This window comes from Falco peregrinus, chromosome 2 (genome assembly GCF_023634155.1).
Source record: "Falco peregrinus isolate bFalPer1 chromosome 2, bFalPer1.pri, whole genome shotgun sequence".
NCBI lineage: Eukaryota > Metazoa > Chordata > Aves > Falconiformes > Falconidae > Falco > Falco peregrinus.
Window position 1 is genome coordinate 123,839,112 of NC_073722.1, and position 12,335 is coordinate 123,851,446.

Here is a 12,335-nt window from a genome sequence, read left to right on the forward strand (position 1 = left end):
AACCATCCCAATGCGCAGATGAATGCCATTTGCGCAGAGTATCTGAGGAATAGTTTCCTCAATCATCAGCATCAACTTTTCACTTTATGGTATAGCTAAAACTCACAGAAGGGAAAACAATATGAGTTTAACCTCCAAGCAAAGAGCGGCTGGAAATCTTCTCACTGTACCATTGCTGTCTGCAGAATTGTTAAGCAGGCAGATGGGTATTTACACTGTCTCCTTCAGGCATCTAACTTGTGTGTGATTCAGAGTCAAAAGCCTGAGCTCCCTGTATAGTCAATAGAATCAGCTTTGTGGGGAGGAGGGAGAGGGGAGGCGATCGCAGGAACATAAATTGGTGCCTGCAGTAAATAGCAAGTCAGGCTGCCAATGCCTGTGAAGTCAGTTCTGTGTTCAAAGAAGGTCCTTGGATAAACTCTGAATCCCTAAACAAAGGCTATGTACAGTAAATTCTGTACCAGAGCCTGCTACAAACAGGCGTTTGCAGTGACTCGAGGTATATCGGTTTTGAAAGAAGTATTTCTGTTTGCAAACCGCGTTGGCTTTGCCGGAGCAGGTGGGCTGGGGAGTGGGACCTCCTGGCATTTGTCGTGGGCTGAGTGTGATTTAATCATAGGGATGCAACTTCATTTCTAATATGTTGATGCTTTAAAAACAAATTTACTCATGGCAGGAAGACTGGAAAGATTGAGGTGAGGTTTGTGCTGCCCATACTTTAAAAACATTAACGTTCTGAAGGGCCTTTGTAAGTAAAAATGTACAGGTCGGGTATATCATTTTCTATACATGGTGAGACCACTTGGGTATATGGTTGCAGCAGGGAGGATAAATCAATCTGCAGTTTGGCTAAAGGCCAGCTTGTCTCCTTTAGAGAATTTCTTGCAGTTCTTAGTTTGCAATTGAAATAGAGTTATTAGTGGTTGATTATAAGGTGAAGTATAACAGGAAACACAGTCATGCCAATTAAATTATTGCAGTCTGCAATGAAATAGAAAAGAAAATGCATTCACTGTGCATGTATATTACCCTATATGTATTTGCTGCTTCAGTGGTAATATGTGGTTCCGCACTGATATATTTTTTCACTGTCCCGTTTGCCCTTGGCTCATTACAGCCCTTATATCTTGGGAATATTTTGTGTTCCAAATCATAGCAAAATCTTGAAAAAAAAAAAATGTGTACCTTTTAAAATCCATTTAATTTATCTGCTACAAAGTAGTTCTGGTATGCTCCCTTGCCTTGCAGTGAAGATTCCTCTTTTCTGTCCAAAGTTATTCTAAGCCAAGCCCAGCATAATTAATACTCGATCCTCCAGCCTGTTATATCAGATTACTTTTAGCAGCAGTCTATTTGTGGAGATGGGTAATCCCCATATCCTCGTGAAACACGCACATTTATTTATAGGCTTAGGAGGCAGAAAACGCTAGATTTTACCAGAGTTGCTAGTTGGGGATAGATTGCATGTGGTACGCTGCGCTGGGCAGAGGTTAGGGCTGGTTTTGAGCAGAGCAATGATAATGAAGACACCTGATTTACACTCTTAAATGCTTATAAAATACAATGGCTGAAAAATAGACGTGCTGCATGTATGCTGTACGAGTGAGTTTTGTTCGGTTCTTTGGCATGGCATGTGTAACTTATTGGTGGCTTCTCCAGCCCTCAGAAGTTCAGTCACGCCAAAACAGCACTAATAAAATCATCCTGCCATGCAAGACCATGTTCTGTATAGGTGTTACTTACAACATTTCTGGGATTGTGGACATAAATTTACATGAATTTTCATACTCTCGTGTCAAATATTTAATGTAGCAGTTACATTTTTCAAAGAGGTAGTGAGCTAACTGATTTCCTTTCCCTCCTTTGGGGACTATAAAAAGAATTTCAAAGGCATACTTGTTCTTGAGAACAAGCCGAAATTGTTCTAAAATTGAAAAGCCTAAACTTAGTGAGTGATGGAAAAGCAAAAACTGGATAGTAGAAGGTCTCGTCTATATTAGGGACTTTAAAAAGGTATTTGCTGACGTTGATTATGTTATAAGTATTTGGCTTCTGAAAATATCTTCTGCAATCACAGGCTGTTTACTGATCTTTGTTCTTCAGATGTGCAAAGGGAACCAGTGGAGCAGCAGCGTGATTTCGCTGGAGGTCTGTCTTAGCTTGGCTCCCGTTTTAGCAGGTTGCTCTAAAGCACCTCCCCATTCTGGTGCAGTTACATCTGCCTGCGTTAAAGGCCATCGTTCCTCATCATTCCCCAGTCCCTGCGTAGGATGGGCACAAACCACACTGCCAGGTTCGTTTGGCAGTTTGTGTGTATTTATGTGGGTGAATACCAAAAAGCAGCCACAGTTCTCAGATTTGTCTTTTTTAGCTCTTTGTGGAGAATTTTTTCATCTTTTAAAAATTGTTTTCTCTGCAAGAGTAAGGAAATGCTGTTAGATTTCAGTTAAAAGCAGAAACTTAAAAATAAATGCTGTCATTTTGGTGATGGCTTAGTAAATCAGCTCTTGGCTGTTGCATTGAACATGGTTCTATCACACTGGTTTGGAAACAGGGTTTTAATTAAAAATTTGTGTAAGAGGTGATCATAATTTTAAAAATAGTTGTCTTGGTAATAGCAGTGTTTCACAGTAAGAACAGCTATATGGGTCGGGCTGTCCCGCTTGGCGTAGTGTCCGGGCCACGGCTGGAGATGGGAGCAGATGTGCAGAGAAGAGAATAAGAGATTTTCATCTTTGGGAGGGCAAGATGAGGAAACATCTAAGCCACAATGAATACAATCTGATTATGGTAATAGGGTGCACACTATTATTTAGCGAATGTTTCTTTTCAGCGTTGCCTCTAATTCCCGTTGTGAATATCATGTTGCTTGTCTGTCTGAAATGTATGGCACCTAAACCTGTCTGTCTTCTGGGCACTTACATACTGGATTTGAGCAGACGTTTTAATGTAATCTGATGAAGTGCTGAGCATCTAGGGGTAGATGAAGAAAGATCTCCACACGATACAGTTTTTAAAGGGGGAGGTTTCGTTATATCATTCATAAAAGGCACTCTTTACCTCAAAGAGGAGACAGAATCCATACTGATTTGTGAAGAAATAATACAATTTTCACGCAGCTCCCTGTGATGAAGAAGCCCTGTTGTTGCTGAGAAACAGCACGGGGTTTTTTTTCTGTTTGTTGGTATACATAATTTTTTTTTTCCTTTTAAAAATACCCAATAACGATACAAGAATGAGAGAGGCAGGAGTGGCAGAGAAGCCGTAGCGCTTGGCAGCCGTTGTGGGGAGAACAGGGGGCTCAGGGAGCTTCACCAGTGCTGTCAGATGGCTGCTCCGTGACTTCACGTTGTTCGACAGGAGAGCATGTTTTGTTGGTTACGAAGGTGGAGTGCTCGTTAGCATTCATCAGCAAAGGTGGGCCTTCTAGGCCTTTGAACTTGAGGGAAGAAAATGCAGGGGTCCCCATCCTTTCTCTCCTCTCCTGGCTCTTCACCTCTGCTCCCTGCCAGAAACCTCTACAAAGCAAAACTGAACCGTCGTGGGGAATACTTTGCTTTAAGTGGTGAGGGTTTTTTTGTCCTTCAGTGAATTTGGCTTTTATAAAACACCTCCCCTCACGCTGCCGTCCTTTCTCTCCCCAGGTAGCGGTCTGAGGGGGCACCCCTCCTGCGTACAGACCCCTCCCTTTCAGCTCTTTCCACCTCTTACATTCAAAAAAGTTGTTTCTATCACATAAACGTTGTGAGTGAAGAGATTACTAAATGAAGCTGTCACTGCTTTGGTTGGGTGAGCTGGTGGCGTGGATGTGTATGTGTAACTGGCTGCTGAAGCAGGATCTGTCCCGTGCCCCCTGCCTTGGCTGCAGTCAAGGAAATGAAAACCTGAAGAACTGCAGATCCCCACCACAAACCGTGTTACCCCAGATCTTACCTGGCACAACCAGCTGAAAATCCAGTAACCGGGAAAAGAAAACGTTTGAGTAAAAAGACCTCTCTTGTTGAGATTTCTTTTTAATCAGGTCTGATTGATGAAAAACTGCTCAACATGTTTTCCCATAACTCAGGGAAAGCCTTTACAGTTATTTTGGGGAGCAAGAATTCCTTCAGTTAGGCACACTGAGGACACTGCCTTGTACGCAAACCATGGGCAGAACCCTGACTTGGAGAACTTTGTGTGAGGATCCCAGGCCCAGTAGAGATAATGTCTGCCTCCTGGGGGGTAACGCCTTCTGGGATGTCAGATGTCTGCTAATGAGCTCTTTAGTATTATTAAATAATGTAGATACGTTAAACCGTAGAATATTGCATCTGTTCTACTTGTTCCGTTTTCGGAAGGATGCTCCTGGCTGCAGTGCATGTTTGCTAGTCAACTCGGAATACACTGATCTGTAGTTTGAGAAAACGCCTCTTTTTTTTTTTTTTCCTTCCTTCCTTTTTTTTTTGGTTTTTTTTTCTTTTCTTGAACTTTGCTTTAAATTTTAAGCCCCAAAGCCACACGAACAGCTAATATCATTCCAGAATAGACTGCTACAGCTTTAAGATAAGGTGCCGGGTGCTCTCAGCGCACACACAGCCGGCTCCTCCCGTTGGCTTTTTTTTTTCTCATGCTGAAAATTACCCACCATATTCATAAGAGCATTTTTTTCCCTTCTTCTTCTTCTCCTTCCCCCCCTCCCCTCCTTCTCCGAAATCCACCAAAACTGAAGAAAAATCCAAGTGACTGTTCTTAGCAGCTGTGTGGCCCGGAGTTCAGTGGGGAAGCGGCTTCCTGCCGTCCCTATTCATCACCTGCTTCAAAGGCAGCCTGGCTGCTCCAGTGTGCAGGCCAGGTAGGGTGCCATTGTGCGCAGGCGGGGAGGATTAGTATCAAAGCTGCGGCAACCAGGCCCTCGGTCTCAGGCTGCCATTCAGGCTAGCGGGGAGAGGCTAAGACTGGCCAAGGTCACAGCATCCAGTGTGGTGCAGACTGGGAAAGGGTCCTGAGAATAGAGGGCTTCTTATGAAATCATGGTGCAAGCTTGCAGCACAGCAGGTGCCCTTCTGGAACACATACATCTGTTTATGTTGGGGTAGCGTAGCTGACAACGGGATAATGGAGCTTTGTTTTTTATAATTTTCTTTCTTTTTTTATTAACAAAAAAAAAAGACAACTGTATGTAAGGCAGCGTTGAAAAATATCGAAGGAAGAGCGTTCGCTTCGGAAATCGTAAAGAAATCTTTAAAAGACTTAATTGCTAGGGTGGGGGGGTCGTGTGTGTATACTTACGAAGGGGAGAGCAGGCTGCCTATTAACCATTTAGCATCCTCAGCCCTGCTGGTGAGGAGCAGCAGGGTACGGGGGGACCGTACACAGGATGCGACAATGCAAATTTATTTTTTTTTTTTTGTACGCTCCGACATTTGTACCAACAAATTGGTTAAGGATGCGCTGGATTTGCTCAGTTGTCTCCATTGTTGGAATTGTCTGGAGGAATACTGTCACACTAGCGGTGGCTTTTTAAAAGGTGAGGTAATAGTGACGTAAAAATAAAATTGCCAACTTGATGAAATTAAGGGGAAAATTAAGCTGTAGACGAGTTGTCATGACGACAAGGATGTTCTATTGATGAACTGTACTCCTCACTGTCCAATCAGATAGTGGAGCTGAAGCTGGAGCATGAACAGGAGAAGACGCACCTATTCCAGCAGCACAACGCAGAGAAGGACTGCCTGGTCCGAGACCATGGACGGGAAATCGAGAAACTGGAAAAACAGCTTTGCGCTGCCATGGCAGAGCATGAGAGTAAAACTCAAGAATGCAGGAAACGAGACACACAGGTAATGATCAATAATGTTTGAAAGGCGTATGCTTATTAGAAAATGCTAATAATTAGTGTTTCCTGTTTGCCAGCATTGTTGGTGATGCACGCTGTGTGAGCATTTGCGAAACTGGCACATAAACGTGATTTCGTTTTTCTTTTTTCTTTTTTTTTTTCCGCTTTCCCCCCTCCCTTCCCACTGCTGAATAGGGCTTTAACTGCAAAAACCACAGGTAGCCAGATTAAAAATTCCATGGTGCGCTATAACTCGGCCTATTTATAATCTTGTCTCATTTTCTTTCATGATGGATTTGTTTAAGAAAAAAAGGTATCTGTTCTTCTCCCCCCCCCAGCCCTCACACTCACCCCTCCTTTTCTCCTTCCTGGGCAAATCCATATGAATTATATCTGCTTCATTCGTATGCTCTTTTTTGTTTCAAATCCCTGCAGGTAACTCACAATTGGCTTTATTTCATTTTGTTCATGTCTTTTTGTTTCAGTTTTGTATTCTAGATTTGCATTGTGTGTCTGGCAACGTATGTCAGATATTTGATAAGATGATGTGGGTTTGGGGTTGCTTACCATCACGTTTTATTTTCCTACACACACCCCTCCCATCCTCCATCTCTGTGGTCACTGTTGGAAGCCATTTGGCAGAATAACCCCCAGCTGGGGTAGCATTTGACTCTTCAAACTTCTGGATGAAATGCACACTGTCAGCATGGAAAACGATCTTTATGAGTTTTCAGTTCAAAAAACATCTTATTGCATTTTTTTCAATGTATTTTGTGAGGATGGCATGGTATATTTTCCTAAGAGCCTATATTAAAAAGGCCTGCAATGGCAATGTTTAAAAAAAATTAAGGTGCTTTTGTGGTTTAAAGAGTATTCAGAAAATAATCTTTACTAATCAGCATTAGAATTGCTTATCATGCATGGATTATTTTATACCAAAACTGGACATTTTGGTAAGGCATCTTTAATGACATGTTTTCCGCGCACCACCGCCTTCCCTATGAGGTGTAAGACTGAGGCATTTTCACTTTACTTTCGTGTAGACTAGTAGGCTGTGTCTTTTACTGGCAGCTTTAATGTAGCTAAGTCAAACTGAATATTTAGGGGTTTGTTTATTTATTTATTTATTTATTTTACACAACTCGGACTCAGTCGAAATCTGGCTTAAGTAATTCCGTTGGAAAACAAATGGCTTGTTGGGGGAGGATGAGGGATGTATTGCAGAGCCAGGACTTATTTCTCCATTCCCACCATTATGGTTTTCCAAGGAAAATGAGAGATACTTTTGTGAGAACGCTTGGGAAGAGGATATTCAGGTGGCTTCTGAAAAATTAAACCTTGCCCTTGATTTCCACTTTATTGTAAAAGTGAACAAAGACTGAAATTGTTAAAGGGATTGGGGTTTATCTTTTTTTCTTTGGCCCAAGACAGATGCATCTTAACTTCATAGCACTTTGCGAGTGCCTTTTTCAAAGTTGGATCGTCCTCTCACCTGCATTCCTGGTGGTGTGTTTGTGTACAAATGCAGAGCTGGAGCACTCAGGTTAAAAAAAGAGGTTTAGAATTAAACAGAATTACTCTGTCCACCCGCCAGCATTCACTGCAGTTAGTGTATTGCTCTGTGTGACACTGAATGCAAAGGTAGAGGGGCACCATCCTAAGCAAATTCAGAGAACCTGGAGATGTCTTTTAAGTATCTCTCGCTCTTTCGTTCTGTTGTGGGTCGTTTCTGGGGAAGATTGGAGCCCAAAGCTTTGGTTGTGCTTTCTGTTTACAATAGGATATATAATGCTACTACAGGTGCTATGTAGAAAGCTGGAAATTATCGCAGCTACTAGGAAAATCTGAACAGCCTGAATAGCAAAAACTTTGGCCTTTTTACAGAGCTTTTCTTTGTAGTTTGGATATCCCTGTACAGTCATTTGAGCATTGCTGCCATGAGAATGACATGTAAATCAGGGAAGAAAATGCAGTTGCCTTTGACTAGAAGAGCCGTTGTTTATTTAAATTCTAATAAGAATCTATCAGCTTTCAAGGACGCATATTTTTTCCATCTTTTGAAAATAAATTGTTTTTCTGTCCTTCCTCTGGTCTTTGTGTTAGAATTCACTTTTGTCTTTGCAGTGAGCTCAACAGACAATACAGGTGTTTCTTATGGAATTATGGCACATATTTTTAATACATTTTTTAATTTTTGCATATGTTTACGAAAATGCGTGTTTTGGACATCTAACGTGACTAATGGCTGATGTGCTTTATGAAACATTTGGCAGTCTCTTAACAAAGATACCACAGTGATTTAATGAGTTTATGTAGACATAGCTTTTTAAGAATCTGTTAAAATTGAACCACGTTTGTCAGTAATTTTTAGGACTGCTTTATATTACAGTGAAGGTGCGATGAAACAGGAGAAGAGGCCATTTTGCTTCGCTAAATGAAATGTAGATTTTCTGGCTATTTCAAAAAAATTTAAATAATAATTATTATTAATCACCTACAAGTAGCTTGGTTTGAAGGACCTGTCTGTTCAGTGTTTGGTGAATGATGTAAAAGCACCGTTATTAAAGGTATTCACTGTTTTTCTTTCTTAAATCCTTTTCCATATGAAAGAGTAACAAATGTTTATCCATATTTCTTACTGTATTGCTAAAGACGGCTGTGACTTGAGTACTGCAGAACAATTTCTTATACTGTTATTGAAAAGATTAATTTTTTATTGCATAGCCAAGGTCTCTACTTTCACGTAGGTCTTCAGCTACTGTGAAAGATAGTATACAAAACGGTTAGATTTTATTCAGGTAGGAATAAATTTATTAATGCTTTAATCGGAACTAAAGTATACAAATTAAGATTTCAGTGCATTGCCAGATTTTAATCAAATATAAAACAATGTTACTGCTTCCTTGAAATAAAAGCTTAATATATTTTAAGGGAAGGAACTTGAATTAAGTGGATCACCTTTTCTATTGCTGATGAATTTCTGGATAACAATTGCATTCCACTTTAGTTCTTGGATTTATCCATTTCTAGGAGGCTTGCTTTGATTTTTTTCACCTAGGGTTGTAATGCTTGGGGAGGAGTAAATTGACATGTAGGTCAATAAAAGTCAAAGCAGTACAAAGGCTTTTATACCATGCTGTGTTCTTGTAGTCTTTTATATCCTATAGGTTTTCTATGAACTGCCATAATATTGTTATTCTTTAAAAAGTAGCTAATAATACAGGATATTTTCTTAAAAGGGTAGTTTTGAATCGCTATTTCTATTTAATTTAGGGGTTTTTATGTTATCTGGATTTTCTTTAGGAGCATTTTTAAGCTACATTTTGGTTGGTTATTTGTTCCCCGCTGTCCTAAATCATTTTGGTTTATACAGTAGTTCCCAAAACAGCGAACTTCTGGGCCGATAGAGGTCTTCCTTTTGTTTTAATAAAAGCAGCCTTGCTACTGAATCGGCGGTTTTTCTAAAGCAGGACTTCTGATCACAGAGAATAATACATCTAGTTTGCTTCTGTGAAATAAGATAGCAAGGGTAGGAATAACTGGTGCCAGATGGGCTGCGGTGCCAGTTGTGCCCTTATATTTTCCCTTTATCTTGTGAATGTCATTCTCTCCCCAGCATCTGACACGTGCCCTCAACCAGCTCAAAGATGATCGTGTTCCAGCTGCTGTACAGAGCTGGATCATTTTCGTGCTTGTTCTTTGACCATTGACCTTTGGGCAAGAAGAAATAAAAATCGTACCCCTGTAACTTCAAATATAGCGTTTTGCACTAAAGCGAGGGGGGGGGGGGGGAGTTTCCGTGAGGAAACTGAATTCCATTTCCAGGTTCTGTTGGGAGGTAATTGGCAAGTCCACTGTTTTCATCCATTCATAATTGGGTCAAGAGTAGCTTGGACGCTGAAGCACGTTTTGCCAGGATGTGTCACGGAAGTCACGGTGTTTAATTTTAAAATATTATGTTTATGCTCTCAGAAATGAGGCTGCTTTGAGAGAAGATCACTGGTGTTTGGAGTGCCTTAGGGCTCTCGATAAACCGTTATTGGTTGGTAAAGGAAAACCTCCAGCAGTTCTGCAGGCATGCAGATGCACACACTAATAGAGGTTGTTAGGGAAAAAAAAAGAAAAAAAAGAAAAAGAGAAAAAAGCAGGCTGGAGATGGTGAGAAAAGTTAACAAGGTATTTTTCTGTGGCCGAAGTATCCATTTCGTTTTTCCCATCTTGCTTTTTGTATTTTCCGTAACCCACTTAGCCTTTACCATCCCAGTTTGCTTTACCTTCTCAGAAACCAGTGGCTCCTTCCTTGGTGCCCAATGCATGGAGCATCCTTTCACTTCTTTCAGTCTTCCCCTTTTGGAAAATGTCCTTTGCACTTGTAAACAGTGATGTTTCTGCAGCTGTTGCTTTGCACCTGGTTTTGACAGAATTAATTCTGAACTGGTCAAGCCTGTTAATGATAAAGAAAAAAAACACCAAAAAAACCAAGCCAAACCAGTAATGATTGTTATTTTCATTCCAGCGAGTCCTTGGTATATGTTTATGGTTCTGTATAGATAACTACTGTACCAACAAAGCAGGTGGACAGAAGAGATTTATCTTGCCTCCCTATACATAGTCAGGCTGAAGTGGTACTGTGCTGATGTGTTTGTCTGACAGAGAGCTTTACCAACTGTTGACAAGAGAAAATACAGAAAAAATTAATAGAAATACTATATACTTCTTTGATGATGACTGAGCACCCCAACGCACGCACAATTTCTGTCCGTGTGTAAATATTGCTGGAGCAGTAACTTTTTAGTACCATACTATACAGAAGGATTTCAGGAGCATTTGTTTCACAATAGGAGACTTTCTTAAATTTTGATCTGAAAGAGCCTGTTGTTACCGTACAGATCAATCACTGATCAACTCTTCTGTTTCATTTAATTGTTCTAATATTTCCAAATGCTAGCTTCCACAGGGTTATTCTTCCAGTATGAGTGGAAGCAATTGTGTCTGAAGGGTACAGATAGGTGTAGCCCGTGAAACGTTCAGATGTTGATGGTGCTACTGAAATTGCTTTCGAATTCAATTTTGAGTAAATAAATTCTACGACTCGTTTTTTTTTCTTTGACTTTTTTTTCTTTTCTTAATAGAAGATGTCTTTGGCAGGAGAGGAAATGCATTGTTTGCTATGCAGGCTTTCTCTGCAGACAATCTAAATCATGGAGTTGCAATCTAAATATTTGTTTGTTACATTTTACTTGGAGAGCAGCTGTTGGCCTGACAGTCAAGCTTCTGTAGACAGCCAGCCGTTCCCTTTTAGCCTTTCCTAAACAAAAGCTTTTGGCTATATTGCAGTGTCTTTAATTTACCACCAATCAACCCAGGATAATGAACATGACTGTTGATGTGAAATATTTAAAGTACCAAATATTTGTTGCAGCACTTGTGTGGTTTTCCTTGGTGGTTATTCATAGTCTGCTGACTCAGGGGTGGCATGGATCCCATTGATGGGGAATATCTACTAAAATCCAGGATCTGATGATGGGTCCTAAAGAGCCATTCACGCTGGGCTCTAACTAGTAGTATTGCTGCGAAGCTGAGAGTTCCATGAAATGGGCAAAGGCACCAGTTTCCCGGGGAAATACTCAAATACTGTCCCAGACTGGGCTCGGGTAATCAACACCGCTCTTTTCCGCTGTACTTGAGTCAGTGTAGAGGGGCTGCGGGAAGAATTTGGGCTGCAGCGTACACGTAATCATCGAGATTAGAGGAAGCAATGAGTCTTTGCTCTAAAACTGAAGCACGCAGCTCAGGCTCAGGGTTCCCCCCATCAGGGCGAGGGTCTGGGCCCCCCGTGCACCTTCCCCGTCCCTGCTCAGATGAAGCCACCTTGCCACGTTAGTTGTTTTGTGTCAAGCTCTCTGCTTCTGCTTCCCACTTCTAAGCTGCTGCTTCTGTTTGAGATGCCTTTCAAAAGGCTGTTGAACACGCTATAAACATCTGCCGCTTCCTCGCTTAATGGAACCATCAAAGTGTTCTCGTGCTGTAGTGGGTGATCATCTATGATCTCTTCCATATTTTTCCTTGACTCTGGCTTTTTACGATAGGACTGAAATTAGATGGAGAGGAATTTATTGCAGAAGATGCGACTGTACTTGCTACTCTGTCCTTTTATACTTCAGGCTCTTTAGCATCTGAAATACTTACTAAAGATGTTTTTGGAAGCCACACATATTGGTGCATAAATTGTCATTTTCTGATTAAAAATGTTAAGTTAGCTTAGGAGAAAACTGACATTTTGTGCTGTCTACAGTGTATGTAAAGGAGAAAGTAGTTGCCATAGAAACTAGCCCATCATATAATATGAACTCTGATTCTGAGATGGAGTTCTTCTCAGCAAAATGGACTTTCTGTTTAGATAATATGAAATTGAGTATGCATGGTAGTTATCATTACCTTGTAATCATTATTTTATATTCTTTTTAGTTTTAATTTTAAATATTGGCAGCTGAAAATGTGGAGTATGTAATTTCACTTG

At 40.8% G+C, this 12,335-nt stretch overlaps 1 protein-coding gene across 3 annotated transcripts in view; it reads left to right on the forward strand.

Moving 5' to 3' along the window:
* Positions 1-12,335, forward strand: part of CEP112 (centrosomal protein 112) — a 171,813-nt gene that overhangs the window by 75,489 nt on the left and 83,989 nt on the right. For all 3 annotated transcript variants that reach the window (XM_055794990.1, XM_027786856.2, XM_027786857.2), the window contains one exon: positions 5,637-5,819. In XM_055794990.1, the coding sequence (XP_055650965.1) occupies positions 5,637-5,819 (183 nt within the window). The remainder of the gene's footprint in view (positions 1-5,636; positions 5,820-12,335) is intronic.